This window comes from Taurulus bubalis, assembly GCF_910589615.1.
Source record: "Taurulus bubalis genome assembly, chromosome: 13".
NCBI lineage: Eukaryota > Metazoa > Chordata > Actinopteri > Perciformes > Cottidae > Taurulus > Taurulus bubalis.
Window position 1 is genome coordinate 12045512 of NC_136601.1, and position 24293 is coordinate 12069804.

The 24293-nt window shown below is 41.6% G+C and overlaps 3 protein-coding genes across 3 annotated transcripts; all 3 read right to left on the minus strand.

Annotated features, from left to right (window-relative positions):
* Nucleotides 1–273: 273 nt before the first annotated feature.
* LOC306745913 (sodium/potassium/calcium exchanger 3-like) lies at nucleotides 274–10448 on the minus strand (the record flags this gene model as incomplete). Its single annotated transcript, XM_079228777.1, has 17 exons — nucleotides 274–384; nucleotides 614–679; nucleotides 1403–1515; nucleotides 1761–1875; nucleotides 2091–2257; nucleotides 2650–2905; nucleotides 3935–4104; nucleotides 4411–4541; nucleotides 4720–4773; nucleotides 4933–4958; nucleotides 5098–5172; nucleotides 5346–5449; nucleotides 6282–6366; nucleotides 6990–7064; nucleotides 7193–7269; nucleotides 10022–10114; nucleotides 10340–10448. The coding sequence occupies 17 exons, from the start codon at nucleotides 10446–10448 to the stop codon at nucleotides 274–276; spliced, it is 1827 nt and encodes a 608-aa protein (XP_079084903.1).
* A 1606-nt stretch (nucleotides 10449–12054) lies between these two features.
* Nucleotides 12055–14891, minus strand: LOC306745914 (uncharacterized protein; the record flags this gene model as incomplete). The annotated part of the gene is made up of 10 exons (XM_079228778.1): nucleotides 12055–12250; nucleotides 12339–12403; nucleotides 12670–12805; nucleotides 12912–12976; nucleotides 13124–13183; nucleotides 13302–13358; nucleotides 13444–13521; nucleotides 13637–13687; nucleotides 14362–14473; nucleotides 14746–14891. The coding sequence occupies 10 exons, from the start codon at nucleotides 14889–14891 to the stop codon at nucleotides 12055–12057; spliced, it is 966 nt and encodes a 321-aa protein (XP_079084904.1).
* A 1294-nt stretch (nucleotides 14892–16185) lies between these two features.
* Nucleotides 16186–20257, minus strand: zdhhc24 (zDHHC palmitoyltransferase 24; the record flags this gene model as incomplete). The annotated part of the gene is made up of 3 exons (XM_079229106.1): nucleotides 16186–17826; nucleotides 19193–19470; nucleotides 19953–20257. 3 exons carry the CDS (start codon nucleotides 20255–20257, stop codon nucleotides 17534–17536), a joined length of 876 nt encoding a protein of 291 aa, XP_079085232.1. The 3' UTR covers nucleotides 16186–17533.
* Between the last annotated feature and the right edge of the window lie 4036 nt (nucleotides 20258–24293).

Sequence of the window (24293 nt, forward strand, 5' to 3'; positions counted from 1 at the left end):
GAGACATAGTGCATTACCAGTTGGGTCTGATTACACAAACTCTGGGCTGGAGGTGCTCGGTACAAAACTATGTAAAATACTTATTTATCAAAGGTAAACAATGCAGCTTTCAGGCAGCCGGTGATGCAGTAATGCTGCTCAAACATGTAAAGCCACTGTGTAGTGAAAGGAAAACGCATCAGTCCGTACATCTGATGAATAATGGCAGCAGTGAAGGTGGATAACAAGTCAGACATCTTGTTTATGCGTCCTGTTGTTTGACTGTACGTGAGTCTACAAACTCTCGAAGCCGACGGAGCAGAGGAGGAAGATGGTGTAAAGCACTATGAGACAGAGTCCCAGCCTGCGGTCCAACTTCCAGCAGTTCAGGTGGACACACAGGACCTGAGAGAGTAAAGAGAGAGAGAGCTTTGTTTCCTTTGCACTGCCCTGCATATAATTCCCTGAGTTTGAAAAAAAGAGACAAGGGCTCTCAGGCCTTGACAGGAAAAATATAAGAAGAAATGATTAAAGAAGGTGGTGCACACTTTGTTTATTCATGTTACAATTTAAGAAATAATAAGATGATTGAACTGAATTTTAACAACAATGATCAGATGGGGATCTAACTCACAGTGAGGATGACTGAGGCCAACAGGAGGATCACTGAGTATACCAAGCCTTTGCTGTTGATTGTCACCTAAAAAAACAGAGATGACAGAGCATTAACATGTTGATGAATTCCATTCATAAAATGTGTGTTCATTCAAGGTGTTGTTCGATACACCTTCTTAACCCCAGCAATTTAATGGCGAAAATTGCGAATGGTTTGCATTCAACTAAATACTGAATATCTCCTCAACCCCAAGGTCTATGTGAATAATTAAAAAAGCTATAATATACAGAAAACCCTTGTGAACATAGATAATACATTCATATATGTGTAAGTGATATATTAGGTTATGATAGCACACAGAAAAGGAAATTAAAAAATATATTAAAAAAAAAGAAAAGTAGTTTTTTAAGTCATACTTGGTTTATGCTAATATTTATTGTGGAATAGTGCCATAAACATGAACAATTGACTTATATTGACTTGTAAGGCCAGGATGTGCCGTTTTGTTTTGCTGTATCACACCAGAGGCCCTATTTGGACTGATAGGGCTTGGGAGATCGATGAAGAGGTTCGACAAAGGTCTGAGCCCCCAAAATGAAGCATGATTCACGTTTAAAAACATTTATTCTTTGAAATGCTGAACAATATTCAGATATAAGATTTATTTTATAGACGTATGTTTTAGAGGGCATGAGTGGATAGTCAAGCGGGGACAAGGGGGAGAGACGGGACCACCGATAGGATATTGCTATGTTATTAAGATCATGGGTCAAGTCAGCTGTACATAAAGAAAACTATTTGGGTTACCACTGATCCGTAGCTGACGACGAGAGTCCTTAGTGCCCAGGGGAAGCCCAGACCCAGCAGCACGTCAAAGATATTACTGCCAACGGAATTGGACACAGCCATGTCGCCCATCCCTGCAACATTTGACGTGTACGCAATAAAAATCATGTGAAATTCATGAAGTGCGAAGGCATTCAAATAACATCCAGTCAAACGGCTTCACGTTTCCAGTTTACTGTCAAAAGTGTGCTTGTGAATGTGATTTAGTTTTGTAACATACTGAAATGTGCAAATAAAGCGAGGTGGTATAAATGATTCAACTATGTAAATGTGTGCTCAGACAGTTTAAACACACACGCAAACACACACGCAAACACACCTTGTCGGGCGACAATGAGGCTGGCCATACAGTCAGGGACGCTGGTGCCGGCTGCTAGAAAAGTGATGCCCATGATGACTTCTGGAATCCCAAGTGTGTAGCTGATTACGGTCACCTAGACAGAGACACAGAGGGAGGAGGCTGTGTGTGTGTGTGTGTGTGTGTGTGTGTGTGTGTGTGTGTGTGTGTGTGTGTGTGTGTGTGTGTGTGTGTGTGTGTGTGTGTGTGTGTGTGTGTGTGTGTGTGTGTGTGTGTGTGTGTGTGTACGTGTGTGTGTGTGTGTGTGTACGTGTGTACGCAAGTATACTGGTGCATTACTGTGTTTCTTACCATCCAGACCATGAGGTAAGAGTAGAGGGCTATCCAGAGCGTGGAGGACAGGAAGGTGAGCAGGTACCAGCGCTCCCACTGCGGCAGGCTACAGTTGGGGATGGTGAAGTGAAGCAGGACGCTCACCGGCCAAGAGAGCAGCCACTTCAGACACACACACCAACCATCTGGAGAAATGATGAAAACACACAGACACACGTGCACACAAGTTTCCCCACAGGGATCAATACAGATTCATCCAAACTTGTAAATTATTCATGTGGCCTGGCTTGATAATCTTAGTATCATCATTTTTTAATTAGCTCCATTAGCAATGAATCCATCTATAACACTGGAAAACATTATAGAAAAAAGCCAAGGAGGAAGCTGTTCTGTCAGCCTCAATGATGATAGTCTGAGTTAGGATTGATATAAATTTGCTTGTTGCTATGGCAAAATGTCAAAAGAAATGTCAGTTAGAACTTGAGAGATTTTGCAGCTTTATTTAGATATTTGACACAAGAAGAGTGTGGCAATGTGTGCATAATAATGTGAGTGTCTGATGTCATTCACCTCTCACCTGGCAGGATGAAGGGCTTGAATGGCGTGTACTCCTCCTTTCCTTCCTCTTCTTCCTCTTCCTCTTTAGGCTGCACTCCCCCGCCCGTCTCCCCCCCTGTCTCTTTACCCCTCTCCTTCTCTTCCTCAAGCGGCTGTCTGTCTCCGTCTGACGCCGTCCCGTTCTCCCTCTCCCACAACCCGTTAGCACCCAAACCTTCCTCCCCTGAAGCTCCCCCCTCCTCCGGACCGCCCTGGGACCGAATCAGCCTCTGCCTCTGTGAGTGGGGAGGGAGTGAGGGTTAAGTCATAGAAAAGAAGGAAGGAAAAAAAACAAAAAATCTCAATGAAATGAGAAGTAACTTCATCTGAGTGTAGCTAACGCATGTCTTCACCAGAGCGGATTAGGTAAGCAGTGATTTAGGACAGGGTACAGAGCAGGAGCAGCCGGGGAAATAACACTTTAATTTGGTCCTGGAGCTGACAAACAATACATGCAGGAGAGCCGCTAGAGAGGAAGCCGATTTGGAGATTGAGTTCTTGTCTGTTTTTGTGGGTTAATATTATGCACTAGGCAGCAGTCTGTGTGTTTGTGGCAGCAAATAGGATGTTCTTTGATAATATGACAGAAAAATGTATCCTCCTTATCTTTCTGTCTAACTCCTGTGCATAAGTTGTGCTGTGAATAGTATCTTGGAATTGATAAATCACGACCAAATTAAAAAAATCAATGTAGCAACTAAAAACACAATTATCATATATACTACCACCACCAAGTCACCTCCAAATAAAAACCTCTATGCTTCTTTTCAGCGAAGAAAGCGACAATGGAGAAACAACATTCTCACTGAGATCTGCAGTTTCTTTCAAAAAGTCATATAATGGCACTCTTACAGTCAGTTGGTTCAGCATTTCCCACTCATTCCAAACTGTGTGGATACTACGAACTCTGAAACACACATTTCTCAATGTAAACATTGAAATTAAACATAGCAAAGGCCCCTAAAACAGTTTTTGGCAGTTATTTTACAACTTGTGATATAAGTTTTAATGGTGCAACACAGTTTAGGAAAGAAACTAGCAAGTATTGTGTAACTATGAAGAGAGGACTTTACGAACCAATCCAGTTCAGGTGCAATGATTCTTCATTATATATAAGGTAAATTCACCAATATGACCCTGCTTATTTGACAGTGATGAATTGTTTTTTAAAATGCTGCACTTTTTAAATTTAAATACCCACCAACCTAGCCGAAAACCCAGTGGAACTTGATGTTATGTGAAGGGTGCAAGCAAGTGCAGTGTACCTCGTTGATGACCATGCGTGCTGCCATGCGCAGGCGGGTGAAGGGGGGGAAATGTGGGGTGATGAGAAGGCGGAGGCTTGCCTCTGAGAAGGAAAGCTGGTGGGGATGCAGGTGCAGCATCTCATCCACCATCACCACCCCCGAGTCCTGGCCTGCCACCACACATGAGTCTGGGGAAAGTGTGTGGGGGGGAATGGATGGACGTTAGCAGGAGATATCAGTGGAAAGGATAGTTTAATAAGACAGATAGTAAACAATAGATAGCAGACAAACAAGAACACAAAGAGTACAGAGTGATAGAACAAATATTTTCCATCAATGTGGTCTACTTCTATTTCAGCCTGTTGAAAATCCTCAAGGCGACAAAAATGGGTTTGACTGTCAGTCTTAAATGTGCCTCTAGGTCTGTTGAATGTTGCTCAGAGCCTGAGGGAAACGTTCTCATGTTTTGAATGTTCACACACAACATCCAGCACCTGGCTTCAGCGGCACCATGTCGTTGTCACAGTCTCCAATATTTCCAACAGCAGTCGTCCGTCGTAGGCTACTCAGAAATGGTTGACCTGAGCAGTGTCTCTCTACCAGGCTGCACAGAGATCTGTTGAACCTACACAAACACACACACACACACACACACACACACACACACACACACACACACACACACACACACACACACACACACACACACACACACACACACATTGTGTCTTTAGTAGGTATAGAGAGTGTGGTTGCTTCATAACAACAGTATGTAAATGTGAGAGAAATAAAAAGTGTCTCACTTCATGATGAGTATGTATATTCCGTACATGGAGATCAGGATGATGCTCTCCCACCTGAAACACACACACACACACACACACACACACACACACACACACACACACACACACACACACACACACACACACACACACACACACTTATAAATACCACATTTGTTAAACTGACAGTCAGTTATTTTGCAAACCGATATCCAATCAACAGAGGCTTACCACACAACTTTTTCATCATAGATCACCTGCAAAAACAATTAAATGGGAATAGAATGTGAAGTGAGTAGTTTCTCTCTATTAGTAGCCATACATACTGTTTGTGGTCTTGTAAATGTAGAATTAAAGGCGGTGATGTCTGTGGGAATTCACTGGAGGATTTCTCACCATGATGAGCACCACTATGGACAGGATGTAGAAGACGGCATCACGGAACAAAGGCCACCAGCTCAGAGTGATGGGCTGGAAAGAGACACATGTTGTACATTTTCATGTGTGAAATCAAGCATATTGGGATGAGATGATGCAACCATGTTTAAACAAAAGCTTTAAAAACACCCATTGGCTTTTCTGTCGTATGAGTTTAATTAGTTCATAAAAAGTGATATTAGTCCTCCTTTTAGCTTGAGCTCTACCTGTCCAGAGAAGATGCCACAGAGGCCGATGATAACCAGGATGTTAAAGACAGCTGATCCCACGATAGTTCCCACACCCACGTCTCCTTTTGTGATAAACACCCCTAAAAACACAGAACAGGAAAAAAGAAGCCATCAATCATCAGCAAACATGTATTTAATGTGGTTATAGGAAATGAAGAAATATTGCATCTTCGGTTCATAACCACAGAGGCTGAGCAGATATCTTTTATCTTATGCCCCTCATGTGGAATATTCACTGCAATATTGCCTAAAGCCATTCCAATACTTATGAGAGCCATCCTTTTTTCTTTTGAGAATAAAATAGATTATTTAAGAGGCAATATGTGAGGAAATGTCCTCAAGCCTCATGGATTCGGAAGCAACGTTTTCATTATTACGAATTACAACAATGTATCTGTTTTAATAAACTGTATGATATGTCTTCTATTAAAAGTAACAGTATTCAGGATATATATCCCAACAGTGTTCCAATTTATCACATTTCCAAAACATGTGTGCGATGGTTTCTGTCTCTGTTTTATATCTGGGTATTGATTTCTTCAGTGTCAATTCCTGGATTAAAAAAAGAAAAATCCATATTTCTGTGATTTTTCGACCCAAAGTGTATTTTTTACATTTAAATCCGCATCTATCAATAATGATTTTTGAGAAAAATACTTGTGAGAACATCTGGGCCACTGAAGTGATTTGCAGGTGAGCTGGCAAACCATCAAGCAAAAGGAAACATGCTCTTCTCGCCATCTTTGTTCATGTCTACTTCCTGCTTGAAATCAGCGCATCTGCCCGCATTCACTTGACTCAGTCTGAAGCCGGTGAAGATGCATAGGACTGCAGTTAATTTGAGAACTGAAGTAGCACTCATTGGGCTCACCCATTAGAGTGAGTAATTGATTAGACGAGCGCCGTACTGACCAATCAGAGAGGTGAAGAGCTCGGGGGCGGAGCTCCCAGCTGCCATGAAGGTTGCCCCGGCAACATCCTGACTGAGGTGAAGGTTCTGGAGGATGAAGGAAGACGAGTTTAAACACATTAAAGGATGAAACTGGTGATATTATACATGCTTCTTTCTTCTTTACTAATGAGAGTGTGTATCCAAAGCCAATCAGAAACACATCAATGAGCCACAATGTTGCACTGGCTGACAAGTTCCTTTGATAAGATTAACATGGCAGTGTCCCAGATGAATATTAATCCATTTGAAAATAGTCCCCAACAAATGCACTATTTACTCATGTGTGAGTGATATTTGATTAAAACTAAACTGCAAAACTGTTTAGGCGATTATGCCTTTAAACATAATAATACAAATAAAGAATGCATATGTGATCCGTTATGAAAGATTTGCCTCTTCAGTGAAAACGAATGTGCTTGGGACAGGGGGAGGACAGAAAGTACTGACATAGCTGGACTAATGCCTTGTTGGTTTAATTCATTTCATGGGATATATAGAGAGTAAGAAAATAGCTCCATCTTTATCTTTGAAACGTTTGAAGGGAAAGAAAATAAACAGATGCTTTGGTGAAAACCCCGGTGACAACATCAACTATAGTACAATAGTAGACAAACTATACTATAAATCCTACATGCTTTTATTTATTTAGATGTGTCTTTAGTTCATACCTCTGATACTTTCTCCAGTGATGGCACAAAGTAAAATTCACACACAATGGCCAGCGCATGAAACATGTAGATCGCCTGTGAAATACAGGAGACACGTTATTGGCCCTGTGGCTTATACACACGTATCTCTTTGTGAGTTTAATGCAACAAAATGAAGCTTCCTTCATTTCAAATTCTTTCTTCCAGGCAGAGCCGATACTCACACAGAGAACATGAAGGAGGACCGCTCCCTGCCTCCTCTGCTCTGGAGTGAAGATGTCTTCAGGGAAATCACTGATAGCTGGAGAAGAGATGGCCAGACAGGAACATAGTTATGTATAACATGAGGGAAATTCCTGAACTAGAGCTGAAACGATAAGTGGATTAATCGATTGGTTGATCACAGAAGAATCAGTTGGCGAGAATTTTCTGAATCAATTAAACATTTCAGTCATTTTCAAAACAAAAATGCCTAACATCTTTAAGATCCAGCCTCTGAAATCAGAAGATGTGTTGCTAATATGTCCCTCCATGGGCTCCCTGTCCCTTCTGCGATTTCATTTAAAATGTATATGTTAGATTATATGTTTTTTCAATTCTATAATAGCATTGTCCGTTGCTGTTTGTAAACACACTGCATTCAAGAGAGGGAGCGGCGTGAGCGACAACAAAGCAGTGAATAAGAGAAATTACATTTTCTGATTGTTTCACTGACACCTCCAGCAGCACAAAGCACCTTTAAGAATGTTATTATGGAGCTTTTTTCCTATCTTTATTTGAGAGTGTGGTCTTTCATTTCGAGAGAATGACTCATTGATAACTCTTTCCCTGAAAACCCTGTCCTCACTCTGTTAGCCCTGGCTTGCGCTTTGATTTCTGCTCAAACTGTAAGCTTGCACTCAGTTATATTATTGCTTGCACAGATTTCATGCGCTGCCCGCTTCAGCCCTTCTCCTCACACTTGGGCTGCTTCTGTGTGCTCCAAAAACATCTGCTCTCAGATCTCTCCTCTGCTCTTGAGTTTTTTGGGGGGCAATAACCCTGTTGAAATGCCCCAACCAATGGAATACCAGGTAAAGTGTTGACCAGTTAAATTATTCCCGCCTCGTTGCTGTATTTCATAGAGCGTCACTGACGGGTGGTTACTAACGAGCAAACAGAAGCAGCCCAAGCGAGGAGAAGGAACACATATACATCTATATAGATGTGTGTTCAAGCATGCAGTTTGAGCAGAAACAGAGAAAATCCAAGCGCGAGCAAGGCCTACTGAGTGTGAGGACAGGGTTTTGAGTGAAATTACAAAATCTGAACATGAAATCAATAAGTCGTGCTCTTGAAAAACCAAGCTCTTGAATAAAGATGGGAAAAGAGCTCCATGGCTGTTGTGAAAAGAGCCTCAGATCTGCAACGCAGAGACCTCTGGCTCTTCCAAGGTCTTTGTCTCACGTTCATCGGATTGCTGCACTGTTCACACGACACAACTTTTTTTGTGTCTTTTAATTTCCTGCTCAATCTGTGTCCTGCTCTCTCATTGGCTGTAGATCCGTGACAGACTCCCCGTCGAGCTAAAAATCTGCGCTAAAGGTGTGTAGTGTGAACTGGGCATTGTGTCATTTTAAACTAAATATCTTTGGGTTTTGGACTTTTGGTCAGATAAAAAAAAAGCAATTTGATGACACTGCATTGAGCTTCAGAAAATAATATGTTGCATCTTTAAATCAGCCTATGGAGAAAAATATCCAGCAGATTAATCAATAATGAAAATAATTTTAGTTTGCCACTTTGTGTGTGTGTGTGTGTGTGTGTGTGTGAATGACTTTGTTGAACGTGTGTCCGGTTGTATCCCCTAGCAACAAGGGCAGAGACAACTTGAAGTCATGTGACAACCCCAGTTCAGCTACATTATAATTGAGGTTTTCCAACACTTCCTTTGAAATCTCTCATCTTGTGATTTCAATCCGTCACTGATGCTTATCTGCACCCAATTATTTATGTCTGCATTCTTTTTCAGCTCTTTCATAAAAGCGTTAGACAATGTTAGACAATGTTCAAACAAATGCCACAACTCACTGTGTCAAAAAAGAGAAAGCTTTTGCTTTTTGACTTTCAGATTTATTCGTGAGTCAAGATTTATGAAACCGCCACTGAAAATAAAAGCAACAAACATGCGAGTGAAACAAGTGTGACGAAGGTGGATGGGATCCTGCACAGAGGCAACATTGTGCCTTCATCACCAAACATGCATCATGTCATGTAATATCAAATGATACTATGTCACATGGTTTTGTTTGGACACAGAACAAACTGGATATTTTTTTATCACCAAGAACAAGATGATTCTCGTGAAAATAAGTAATATGGGAATTGGAAGATAATGTCTTCGAGGTCTTGAAGTTAATCTGTACTTTATTTCCCACCGGCAGGCTTTAGAGCTCAATACATGCAGCTTTATTATCTGTAATTGGCCACAACATCTCTTCATCTCTCAGATCGTAAGATGCTGTCACTGTTTCTCTCTCAGTCTTTCCAAACAGCCGAATGGATCCAAGCACACAGGCGATGAGAGAACTGCTGATGAGGCTACTCATCATCAGGTCATGACGACAGGGCAGAGGCACTTTAAACAGATCCAGATGCACACATGCCATCCAACCACAAATTCAGCATTCAGTTTCCTAGCAACCGGGTCCCCTCAAAGGCCTAACTGTTTAAACATCAAGATGTGCAGAGTTGAAGGATGAGGTGGAGCGGAGAGCTATAGGTTGATGCGCAGAGAAGATAGACTTAACAGTGAACACACCACTCTCACCCTGCCTTGGCACACAAAACACACGCATGCACATATTTTTGTTACTAAAATCATCACCGTGGGTTTGGATATTCATGTTGTAATGAATGTGTAATCAAACCTAAAAATCTAGGCCTGTTAAAAGGTCCCCAGGCCAACTCAACTCACTCACAAGACTGAATGTGCTCTATTTTATAAGAATAGACAATAATAAATCACCTCTCTCTCTCTCTCTCTCACACTCACACACGATTAAATATCTCACCAGATCCAGAAACATTCTTGATGTCGTCTTCTTGCTGGATGAACTCTCTCTTGGACAAGGAGATGTCATGACCCACAGTGGATGCGTGGAAACCTAAAAAAATAGGGATTGACGTATAGATAAATACAAAACAAAATGTGCCGTACTTTGACGTATTGATATATGTCTACTGTCCTGCTAAGACATGTTATGGTTGTAATTAACTGTAATATTACTGCAATCTAACATGTTATTTGCATAGTTATAAACAACGAGTAACGAATAAGCTTAGAGCAGATGAAACCATACACATGTATCTGTACATTCCTGGTGAAGCACCTGTAACATCGTTGAAGTTAAAGATCCAGGCGACCGCGAGCAGAGCGAGTCCACAGACGCACAACCGCGGGAGGAGGCGCGTCTGTCTCGGTCTCCGCGGCGCCTTCATCCCGCCAGCCGCCCTCGCTCGCCGGCTCTCCGCTCAGAACATGTCGCCTCCGCCGCTCCTCGAGCAGCCGGTCCCCCGTTCGTTTACCAGGCTGGATCAAACTGGCCTCTCCCGTTTCCGAGTTATCTTCTTTCGGTTATTTCAGCGTTGGGCTCCATCCACGATCCAGGCGTGCGCGTGATGGGTTCGGCCCGCCAGCAGCATCTCAGCGCGAGTCAGCACCGACGCAGCAGCCGCGTCCACGAGCTCAAACTCCAGCAGACACACAATGAAATCAGCAGCCAGCTCCGATGTAAAAACATCTCTGGATTCAGACCATCGTCTCCTTCCCTCCTGCCCTACATATGCCCCCCCACTCGGTGCGTTTCCGCTCGGGAGGGGGTGTTTTCCTCCAGTCGTGGACAAGACCACCAGGGAGCGCCTTCAGCTGGGAGGGGCGACTGAGAGACTGGCAGGCTTTTTTGGGGGGGCGGGAGGGAACTAACCTGATACTTGATGGCCGGATGCTGCTGAAAAGATATTCAGTCATTTCTTACTGGCATACTTACCAATTTCTGGTAATTAGGTTCTCACAAAATAACTAATAACTCAATATACACTTCCTTCAAGTGTACCATGGATCGTGGTCAGTGACTGCTACATCATTAATAGTCACATTACTGTTTCTATTACCGATACCATTACTGCTCTTATTATCATCGTTCTACTAAATCCAATGCTGCTGTTATTAGCAGTCATACTTTATCCATCATTACTCAGGTTTCTTCTCTTTTCCTCCCTGTTAAAGGGGCTTTTCCTGAACCAATGTGAGGGTCCTGGGACAGAGGAGGTTGCATGTGTACGGATTGAGAAGCCCTCTGAAGGGCTATACAAAAGAAATTGAATTGAATCTTCATACAATACTCAAATATGCACATGTATTTATGGGCTGCTGTAACAATTTCTCCATACTTGCCACAAAGACATCCCTCCCTATTTTTATGATAGTAGAATCCAAAGTGATCTTTCTGTGTAAAAGAAAACTACATTGAAAGAGCAATAGTATGAAACATTAAGTGGGTTTCTTCCCAATTTAGGACAATTTCCCTCATTGTGCTGCAACAGAAGAAACAATTACAGCAAACAAAAACTACATATGATATAAAACTACAGATGTTTATTTACTATTTTCATCGATCGACTTTGGTGTAATTTAATTTATTTATTAATTTTATAGTTTTCTTTTAATTTTACACATGGGTTGAGCAGGATTTTCTTCTATGTAAAAAAATAACGATAATTCCTATCTCCTCATCTAAACCCAAATCAAAAAATGTAAACAAAAAAGGTATACAGTACATTATGTTGATATCTGTTCTTTCAATTCACACATATCCAAGTCAAAATAAATTGAGACATTTACTGATACAATATATAATATCTAGTATGTTTCACTGCAGACATTTTTGTCAAGTTAATGATTGCAATTTTATCAAAAGCTGCCATAAGTCTTAATACATTTGCAAAATTATGACCTATGAGCTGCTGAGCAGAACATATATATAAAAAAACTTGACTATCAGTCAAATAAAAGGAGTTAACATGTTTATTAGAGGGAGTGTTTAGTTCAAACAGGAGTTATGGCCCCATGATGCAAACTGCAGTAGGGTTTTAAAATCAGGCGTGTAAAGCTCTGCAGGGTGTTGATGGGGAAAAGGTTTCCTGGACAGCTTCTTGGAGGCACAAAGGCCAAAACAGAGAGAACGATGACAAACACCAGAAAAACTGCTGTCAGGACGGCTGCCTCCAAAACACCTGCACACCTTAGACAACGAAGAAACCAGAGGGGCGACAATGAATGAGGAAACAAAGAAAAATCAATGTGTTTTTTATCATTTTAAACTAAGGTACCTTTTAGTCTGAAGGTCTAGTGTGCAACGTTGAGGTTTCAGCAGCTCTTCAGTCTGAGTTTCCTCCTACAGACACAGAACCAGACATCACTGATCTCATAATTTCTACATCTACTTTCTAACAGAAAGGGTTTGAATCTGGGTTTTGTAGTGGCACACTATAGTGGTAACTTGTAGAAGTACAGGACAATCAGATCCAGCATCACTCAGTTGCCACTTCATAGGATTTATTGCAGGACTGTATTAAGACTGCCAGGGGAACCCAATAAACTGGCAACTGAATTAACATTCTCTCAAGTTCAAAAGTCTAAGCACTGAGGGAGGGGTCCTACATGTCTAAGATCTGTGGAGTCTGACACGATGGTTTCCACTTCAGCTGAAGAGTTCAAAAGCTTAATTTCCTCTGCAAAGGACAAAGGGGGACTGAGGAATCCTTCCTTATCTCCCATCCGATCATTCACAATAGTTCTGGAAACCAACAGCAGAATCACAGTACAGTATGAGTGCATACAGGTGATTCAGTGTCGGTCAAGGTATTATTTCAAAGCAAGAGAATATTGTGCATCAGGGTTACAATGAGGCCTCATCCAGTCTGTCCTCCAACTGCTTTTTCAGCTCCATATTTGTCAGCCTGAAAAACTGGAGTAGAGAGACATGATGAGACTACAAAACACACTTCAACAGCGCATTGTATCAAGATATTATCCGACAGCAGTCTGTGGCTGAGTGAATACTGTTCTTTCTACTCTTTCTTAACCGATTAGCGATGAATGAGACCATCTTTACCTCCATGGCATGGGAGCTCTCTTCGACCCTTTCCTCCAAGTGCTTTATGTGCAAGTTTTTCTATCGCAAACACACGTAAACAAAAATGTGATGTTCAGATAATGAAAAAAAGAGAACATTCAAAATATTCTTGTTGAACTCCAAAGAGAAAAATCTGTGCTGATGTCTCTGTTCCTACCTGATAAATAACCTCATCCCTATTCTCAAGCCCTAACTGAGCCTCTTCCAACGCACACTGAAGAAACACATGACATAACAAATCAGGAGCCATTTTTAGAGAAAAGGAGTTAAATATCTCCATGTTGAATCCATAGGGCTACCTCAATGGTTTGAAGAGCAACCCTGGATTTGCTGGAGCTGATCTGGGCCTGCTCTCTCTCTTGCTGGAGGATCTTAAGCTGAAAAACGCAGAATTACATTTATTTGTGTCAAGTGTTTTTGAAATGTTGATACTACTTCTAACTGTAGTATGACCGATTTGAGTTGCTATGTGAAAAGTAACAGACACCATGCCTCTTCAGTTAGCTTCTTATTCTGTTTCTTCATCATGGTGGCTTCCTTTTCCTGCACAAAAAAAACAGCTTGAAGGTTTACCTGGAGATATTTAAAATGTAAACCATCTGTTCAACCATACATCTATACAATGTGACATGTGATTCACTTCAACTGTGAATGCTCTGATGTTGAGATCAAAAGTAATGTGCAATTATCCTGTTGTATATGTGCTGTATAAATCTAGATTGTATTACTTGATCTTGTGGAATGAAATCATAGAGAATGAAATACATAATTCGGATAAAAAAACGTAAATCGGAAATGTTACATTTTGAAGATCCATGACATATACTTCAGTGTTATTGCATATTTTTTACAAGTGACATGCCACGTGGCCTGTATACATGGACCTGGATCAGACGACAATAAAGGACACAATTTAACAAATTATGAGGATGTTAAGAATAAGAATATAGTGGTTTCTGAAATATAAAAAATTCATTCAATGTTTATTAAAAGTTACTAGTAGAGCTGAGCTCTGCCTGAAGTCACATTGGCATAGAGCAGGGCCATTTATCAACACAATGTAAAACAAGATGTCATCAAAGATTTTCATTTGCCTGATGTGCTGATTTAGCTCGTGTGGTCTTAAATGCAGCATTATATTTGTATCCAATGTCTAAATGTCTTTGTTGAAGACACCAGTAATACAAAATGTAACACTAAAATTTCTGGCAACACACCAATTCCTGAATCTTTTTTTCCCTGCATGTCTTTACACCAAGGTCATCAGCCAGGAGACCGTTGCAAGGCTCTGCTTCAACCTTCTGAGCTTCACTGATGGCTTTCTCCAGGCTGCAGATACACATACACATGCTCCTGAATGTGCTTCCACCGTCTTGTTAGAGCATTGGTTCAAAAGTAGTAAGTAACAAAGATAACATGGCTGACAGATAACAGCATTGAATAACAAAAAAACACATTCTGCTGGAGGTAAGACAACGTGTCTGTGTCAAAGACAGCAGGGAGCTCAAACAGATGAAGATGAACCGACAGGTTAAGTTTGATAGTCAAACGGTTCAGGCATCCTTCTGCTAAATGAGTAGAGACATCGTGTGACTACTTACGCTTTAACTTTTTTTCTGAGGGTGGTGTTTTCAGAACGCAGCACTGCCATGTCATCATCGGCAACATCCAGCCAGTGCCTCATTTTAGCGATCAAGTCCTTCTTCTGGCTTAGACTATACTTCTGCTCTGCTATCTTCTCAAGCATCTCCTTATATACCCTACACACACACACACACACACACACACACACACACACACACACACACACACACACACACAATAACTCAACAAACCATTTTTTGTGTTTGAGTTTATTCAGTGATCACTCACATATTTTCCTCGGTGACATCCATCCTGCTGGCCGACTCCTCCTCCCTGGTGCCTGTGGGCAACAAATGGTCCAAAAGGAGTGACCCACAGCTTTGAAGTTATATCATATATTTTTCTTCCAAACTATATTTCTTTTGTAAAATGTACAGATTTTGACTAAGCCCCACTGAATAGTGTTACTATTCCGATAACTCATGGAGGTTAGATCCAGCTAAATCTAACTGGCATAATAATAATCCCTGAAAGCACTTTATAAAAAGCAAAAATACCTTCATTGAGAGGCGCGAACATATTTGAGCATTTTTCAAGTGGATTTCATCCGATATTTAAACAGAATAAGAGATTCAGGGAATGCAATTCACCTACTATATCTCAGTTGATTAGAGGGGGGTGACGGTCCTCAACCGCCCTTTTCTGCTAAATCTGCATCTCTGTAAGTCAACAAACGTGGAAGACAATTTCATTATAATAAAAAAAAGGCTTTTAAAAGTAGCTAACGTTGACTTTCCATAGCTACCGTTATCTAACTTAGGTTACAGCCACATGTCGTCTAAATGTATGTAGTCAGCATTCATTTATGTTTTACAGACTTAGCCAACAGGTATCTTAGCTACACGCTAGCAAAAGCAAGCTAGGTTTCTCAGGTAGCTAACTTTTTTATTGTTTACTTTACCGCTAAAACTACTGTTTTCTACCGATTTTCGCTTTACAAATGAACACAATGACTCACCAGCGAATAAATCCAAACTAAGGAGTTTACAGCAGCTCACTAAAATATAACTAACGTTAGTTCAGGCTGCCATATCAAACACAGAAGGCCGACAAGAGACACCTGTCAGTTACGGTACCACGTGGTCGATATGACGTCAGACACGGGACCGCTCCGGTGCACGATTCAGGGACCAGAAAGTTTCCTGGCTCTATAAATTATGATCACATTCATACGATCATTTTAACCGTGTTGTACATTCTCTTGGTTCATTCATTCAAAATGGTACGGGTACTTTTTGGAATTGTTTCTCTGTATCAGATTGAAATCAACAGGGATTTCCCTCGAGCACGAAATTATAAAATACAATGATTGGAACAGAACATTTTTAAACCCAAATTGTATTACATCACTACAACAGATAACATATTCAGCATTCTTTAATAGTTCCATACTTCCTGTGAAACACATTTTTTCAGCACTTTCAAATGGCAAAACCAAACATTATAGTGAAATAGCAAAAAGTGAAAAAGGCAGACTTTAAGCAGGCAATTAATAATACAATTTTTTTTTTTTGCTGTAAAGTAAGAGCAGACGTCAAAACAAAGGCTTGAAATTATTTACTACATTTAAAGGAAAGCAGAATTAAGTAAACTTTTGAAGTTAACAGAAGTCCAGTTGGCATCAAGTGATGTGAGGCATGTTAGCTGGGTCTCAAATCCAGACTACATTCAAAATCATACATACTAAATCACAGCAGGTTTCAAGCCATTAGTGTGTTCTACATAGCAGACAGTCAGGTGAAACAGCCTGAAGACCACCTCAGAAAACTAAAAAAGAACTACATATTTTTGAAAAACATGTACCTCAAGTTTATTGTATCAAACATATTAAACACATTAGTGGTGCATGTTGGTTTTCTGTACACTTACTGCAAAACAGGATGATATAATGATCATAAACAGTGTTTGCTGGTTCCTAGTGTGTAGTAGTACTGACTAAAACATAAAAAACATAATGTGAAACATGGAGAAAAGCTGTTCACGTGTGCCGTCTACGGGTACATTTTAAACTGTGTTTTCACTAGATGACTTTACATGTAAACTGCAATAGATTTCACAACATGTACAGTATCTGTTGATTGTTTTCTTCCACATAATTGTCCACCCTCTCTCATTATCTAACTTGGTGCAAAAGTATCCAGTAAAAGGCTCAATGTAATAAAAATAAGCTGAAGTTTAGGAGTGAATGAAGACAAGTGGAAAGCACAAGAACATTAAGATCATGGCTGTTAACACACAAAAGCGGATTTATAATCAATTTAAGTATTTAGGAACAGTGCAAATTTAGATGACCTTTACATTTAGGCAAAATATACAATAATAGTAAGGACAATTTAAGTGACCACTTAAATGACCAGGGGTAGTAATAGTGCTTGTTGTCAAGTATATATTCTTTACAATCAATAAAATACATTCTCATTTTAGTGCCGTTTACATACACTTTCAGTGCTCAGTATTCCAGAGGAACACTATTCAGAGGCAAGCCTCAAAGATTGTACAGATTACCTTTAGATCAATGTACCTTCCACAGTAGAACCATAACTTCCTTGACTCAGCACAGGTAAAGGCTACGGGGAAGATATGTGTAGACAGTTATACCCAGTGACATCATAACACCCACACACCGTTTTGGCTTCTTCCCATCCCAAGCTGCCTCTTCTTGAACTGAGGCGATCTTCCCTGCTGCTGCTCCCAATAACATTAACCATCACCAATAAAGCAAAGACACGTGGCCTGTTTCAGCTGTTACCGGGAGGGTTGCAGCAATCCTGTGATCTGGAAGTTTATCCCATCTCCAGGGAGAGGTGATGAGATGAGTGGGCAGAGCCAGCAGAGGTACCAGCGAAGGCCCAGCGCGTTACGCAGGTTGCCCCGGAACCCGAGGCTGTAGGGTCGGCGGGTCGAGTACCACTCCCTGGTGGTCTGTCCCCGAAGCATCAAGACGAGATGGAAGAAGAAGAAGGCGGACACCAGCAGGAAGCCCACAACGCATGTATCTGCGATGAAGGCGAAGGCAAATGCACGTGCTGAGACCTGGCCTGGGGAGAGAAGAGACAGCCGCACTGATTAAGTCACAGCCAGTGATATAAATCCAAGCCTGGATTAAATTGGTACATCAAATATATTTGGTTACATTATTGGGATCCATCTCATCACAAACAACTGAACAAATGTGTCCACAAGCATAAATAAACCACCCCACTGCATTCAAATTTGAAGAGATGTGTGTGTGCAAAAATAAACAAATACAATTTTTGAACCATCCCGGCCACTCAGGTCATCTGGGACGGGTCTACTTTCTGTTCCAAGAGTCAGAACTAAACATGGAGAAGCAGCGTTCAGCTTTTCTTCTCCACGTATCTGGAAGAAGGTCCCTGAAAGCTGCAGGTCTGCTGAGACCCTCAGCTTCTTTAAGTCCACATTGAAGACTTTTCTGTTTGCTGCTGCCTTTAATTGAACCAGATTCAATTACTGCATCTCACTACTGCATTTTATTTCTTAAACTGCACTGCAACTTTTATTCAACTTTTATTTTTTATTTTGCTTTTTCAACTTTTATTTTTTATTTTGCTTTTTGACTGTTTTAATGTTTTCTTAACCGTTTTTAAATCTGCATTATGTTTTGATGCTTTTAATGGTTTTATGGGAAGCACTTTGAATCGCCTTGTTGTTGAAATGTGCTATACAAATAAACTTGCCTTGCCTTGCCTTACATAGGACAGAGACAATTATGAATGTGACTTTCCCTGTAGACCACTAGAGGGGATGAATGTAACACTTTGCCTCAAGCTTTCTCTTAACTGGGTTCTGGCACACAACAAAATGGAGCAGACAAGAACATAAGCAGGCAGCAAAAAACATCTATTGCCTGTCTGACCATCCTGGAGGAGCAATTCCTCCTCTGTTGCTCTTCTTGAGGTTTCTGCCTTTTTTTTGGGGAGGGGGTGGGGGATTATCTGAATTGAGGGTCTTAGGATAGAGGGCATTGTTAACAATTAAAAGTGTACATTTATTCTAATGTATATAATGAGGATCTGGCAATACACACTCATACTCCTCCTGTGGAATTACTCATAATGACCACACCTTGAAAAACCAGCTGGTCCTCAATGGGTGAAGGTTGTCCCTCTTACACTGCTGTAAGAATGGAGCGCATGGACAGCTCACACAGGATGTCTGGTTATAAGCGGGAACTAACCCAATTAGTCAATTAATTAATTAGTTAATGACCAGAAGATCAATTATATTTGTTGTTTAATAAAAACTAGACATCATAGAAGTCCTTCTTGTCTCTGTAAAAATGTGACGGGCATTTTTGAGTCAATATAGAAAACTTTATAGAGTACATTCTACCTATCCGTGTGTACAGTATAGGTTACGCTGGTAAGCAGCACAGCTACATACCTGAAACTAGCATAATCCAGGGAATGATCAGCAGCAGGACACTGTGCATCGTCACACCCTCCTTCAATATGACAATGAAGACCTCTGCATTCATCAGAGTGGCATACAGCAGCCCTGACCACATAAATAGCAAGCAGCTCAGGAAGTAACGGTAGTTACGGAAGCCCACACACTGGCCAAAGAAGACACAGTGGTGATCCCTCCGCAGCACACACACTTTGCAGTCGTAGCAGTGGGAGCACCGAGGAGGAGTGTGTGCCTCACATGTGTAACAGTATCTATGAGGGGAAAGAACAGAGAAACCACTATTATTTTTGGTCCAAGACGCAGAGATTTCTCACAGACTTTTGATCTAACTGAAACATAAAGATTGTGGCCATCAGCTGGAGCTCATGGAAATAATTCTCATGAAGTCTTAATTTAAAACAAATCTATCTTTTCACCTGTTGAACCTGTGAAAAACTGAAGGACTGAGTTTCTTTGTGGCGTTTACACTTCTAATGTGTGGACGTCTGACTGCTGGTATTACATATTATCTTCTCTATTCTCTCAAATTTGGAAGAGCACTATTGTCTAAAATATATGCAATAGAACAATCTGTAACTAAGGGGGCTTGTCTTAAACCATGAAAACAGACCAGACAAGTGTAGACAAGGATGTCTAATACTTTTTACCATATAGTGTTCTATGTATCCACAAATCAATGCTGTGTGATACATTCTGTAATTTCTGTAATTTAACTCCTCCAGCTCCTCCTTACCTCCACCCCTGGCCCATGCCCTCTACGCCCAAAAATACCCCTCTGATGCTGGGGCTGGTTCTGAGGAAGAGCAGGGCGTTCCAGCAGATGTTCCCCAGCATGAAGTACTGAGCCAACAGGTGGACCGCTTTCCACCAGGCGGACCACACAGTCTTCTTCTGGTCCGCCTCCAGCGGAGCCTCGACCAGCACCAGGTAGCTCACCTCCCCGGTGATGGAGAAGACCAAGACGGTGTTGAGGACCATGGGGAGGGGGCGACAAAACCTGTCCACCCTGGCAAAAACTTGACTGGCAAAAGTCGTCATGTTTCCTGTCCGTCCGCCTCTCCGCGATGCGAGCTCAGTGGAAGGACCGATTTGACCGACGCACCGTGATAACCGTTGATTAGCTTCGTCAGCCCAAAATACAATAAATAACCGCTCCGTTAAGCTTTCTCTGCGAAGTTAAATGAACCGCATGACATCAATGATACTTCATATGACTTCCGGACAAATTAATGCCATTTACTAGTTGAAATGTTACGCTGTCTGACTCTTTTCCGGTCACGATCTCTGCTACTTGACGGGATCAAGCTTCTACTCCATTTGGAGTGTCACGTGAAAATACATCCGGAATGCAACAACACACCTGTTCCGCGTGTAAAACGTCTCCTCGGTGTGTATGCCCATTTTGAAATACTAATTAAAATAAGTTATGTCGATTTTATTATACTTTTGTATTGGATATTAGTATCATGTCTTCTTTTTGTTTGATCGATATTTGAGTTTAAAAAAAAAGCCTGTTGTTGTTTCACTGCTCTGCTAAATGCAGCTGGTTCCCTCCACCTAACCAGCATCAACTTGTGGGCTCTGTTATTGCAGGAATAAATTGTCTTGAATATCATCTTGCTTCATAGAGAGTGAGAAAGATGCGTGACCAGGGTCCGTATGAAATAGCCACAGGGTTATATTATTAAAATATTCACACAATATAATTAATATTTGGTCATTTAATTAATAAATAACTTTAGTGCAAAGTAATCAGATTTTCTGAGAAGTATTAGTTAGTATGTGCTTGTTATTATCGACATAACTGTGTCATGATATCTTGATGTATGATTTCATCACAATATGATTGCATTGAAAGATTATCATATTGAATTATCGCCCAACCCTATTTAAATAGATGAAGTAGTTTCAATAACTTTTTTTTTATCTGTGTGACATTGAAAAAATCTCTCACCACTGATTAACCCCATTACCATGACCATGTGTGGATTGGGCGCACGTCTCTGGTCCCTCCTCCTCCCCCCCCTCCATCCAAAACACAGACCTTAATCCCTGATAATCTCTGCATCCACTGAACGCCTGCAGTCATGGCTGCACGGAAGGAGAATTTACTGTCTCTTGAGCATCTGACCGGCCCAAAAAGAAACACTTTCACAAAACAAAAAGAGCACAGACTAAAAGTGAGGTAAGCTCATTTAGTGCTGTTTTTAATTATAGTAGTACTGTCAACTTATGGTTGTGTGTGAGGGTGAAGAAGTGTATGTATGTATGTGTGGGATGGGTTACATGATGCTTTATCTCAGTATCAACAGGCATCTGTAGTTTGAAAACCTGACTTTTCAACTACTCAGAGTCAGCAACAGCTGTAGTGCAAATACAAAAGGCAGCAAGATGCATCATCCTGTGTGTTGGTGTAAATGTTTTTAATAACTGACTCTGTGCGTTTCCTGCAGCAGAGGGATGCATCTGCAACAGCGCTGGCAGGAGCTGAAGGAGAGAGAGCTTACAGCCCAACAAAACAACAGGCAGATGCTGCAGCAGTTTGAAGAAGCCCAGGACACATTGAAAGAAATGTTAACCCTCACTGCAGCCATGAAAACTATCCGGGTGAACAGGCACACACACACTCTCTTCCCATCTTGTACTTTACCCCTGCCTCTGGGAAGCTTGGTGTTGAACCCTCTTCTTGAACTTCAATCCCTCCAGATGGAGTATGAGCGGTACCTGGAGGAGAGCTGCCCCCGCTGGCAGCAGCAACTCAAGGAGAAAACACAAGCTGCTCAGAGGAAGGTACAAGCAAATCAGTCACAATTCACTTCATTTGGGGACAATACATACAGCTGGTTTGATCATAAGAGCCATCAAAATATACAATTTGAGACAGATTTTTTGTGTATAAAATTAAACGTACGTATATATATATATATATATGAAAATAAATTCTCACTATACATGTAAAAGGCATTTCTGTTCACCTTTACCGCATGCTGTACAGCTCTATCAGTGTAAAACAATGCATCATTCACAGAGGCTGGAGTATTTGAGGTCATGTCTAAAGAACACAGAGGAACGAGAGACAACATCTGCAGATCATTTACCGGTTCAAGGTTTGTCTTTCTCTTCACTGACTCAAAGAAATTATTTTATCATATGAATTTTCAAATTTGAATGGTGTGTTAAAGACACATACACACTATTATCTAATATGCATCTTCATCTTTATTGCAGGCTCCACCACAATGAATCACAATATTGCTGCACCTCTAAAGCGCTACAGTCCAAACAGCCACTTATACTACAACCAAGATGGCTCCCCTCATCTCTCCTATGTGCAGTCTTCCTGGCAGACCCGCCCTCAATCCCAGACGGCTAGGTTTCCTATCGGAGCACTTTATCAACCTCAGGGTTCCTCTCATGTCCCTCCATCTTTCCTCCCACCACACATCTTCACACATCCTCACTCATTGCAGCTCGACCACCTCACCTCCTCACCCGGTGATCGACACCACAGACCCAGGCAAAATCCACCAGGCTGGGCTTCCCCGCAGCCCGACTACCCCTGGGCTGCAGGTGCAGCTGGGATCCCTTCTGGCTCTGAGGCTCAGCTCTACACGGAGGAGCTTCCTCCTGATGTGGGGAAAGCGCAGGTGGTGAGGCAGGAGACTGACACAAACTCAAAGAGAGAGAGAGGTGGTGGAAGCAGGAGCAGTCGTTTATCCCAGGAGCTGGATATCAAACCAGGTGGGAAAAGAAAATATGAGAATCTGCCTTTTTCTTATGCAAATTATCTTCCTCAGTAGAATTTTCAGTCACCTCTGATATGTAATTTCTGTGTACGTACTGCGCCTAGTTCGTCTGTCCGGTGGTATCACAGACAGCAGTGAGAGCACCAGGGAGCCCAGCCAGGTGAGCAGAGAGGACAGAAAGAAGAGTGAGGAAGGAGGACGATCACAGTCTTCCTCCTCAGACAGCCAAAGCTGCATTTCTCAGGAGTAAGTAATTCTCTCTATAATATTCTATAAGAACTCATTTGTAATTGTAAATACAAATCTGACACTTGTATGACCTGTTTTGCCTAAAATCCACAAATTCACTGTCCTCTTATTTAGTGCAATTTTGTTTTTCATTCACTGATGATTTCACCTCATCTAGGTCTTCCAGTGCCATCGTCATTGCTGCAGTCAAAGTGGTCCAAAGCTCAGAGAGTGAAGCCTCATCAGAGAAAGGCAGAACCAGCACAAGAAGGAGAATGAGGAGAAGTGGGGGGCTTGCTGTTGGATCACAAAGGGATGAGAAGGGGGTGAAGGGAAGCAAGGGAGACGAGCCAGGGAGTCACAACGAGGAGAGTCAGTCTACAAGTGAGGAGTTAGAGAGTCTAATTGTGGAATCTAGGCGTGAAAACGCAGAGGATCAAAACCCTGGCGATAAATCAGAACGCTGTGGAGAGGAGTCTGGATCCCAGAAGGAAGAAGAATCAGGAAGTGTCAGTATGAAGATTGACAGCAGAGGTGGAGATGAAATAGAAAAGCAGCAGAGTAGCAGCTCAGAACAAAGCATTGTCAGAGAAAAGGATGAGGAAGATCAAGATGGAGAAGAAGATGAGAACAGTCTGACAGATGAAGAGCAAGAGGAGAGAGATGGGGAGGAGGATCATGAAGCTTCTGAGAGAAACAATGCAACAGAGGAAGATGAGGAGACCGGAGCAGAGGATGAGGAGCAGGATTCAGAGGTAAAGAAAGGGTGGCCGCGAAGAAGAATAAGTCAGTCAGGTTAAAGAATGAATATGGTGAGAAGTGAAAAAAGGGTTCTGCATCTCCTCAGGACGAAGAGGTGGACGAGGACGAGAGTGACGGAGATGAGGACAACGTGGAGGACAAGGAGTCAGACGAAGAGGAACAGAGAGGAGACATAGCAGGGGAACCAGAGGAGGAGAGAGACTCAGACGACAGTATCATCTCACCACAGGAAAAGTAAAGTAAAGAATATAAATCATCTCAAACACAAACATCACCTAAACTTTATGCAATCTGTTTTCAGGTCTAAAAAGATGCACATTATTCCCGAGGAGGCAAGT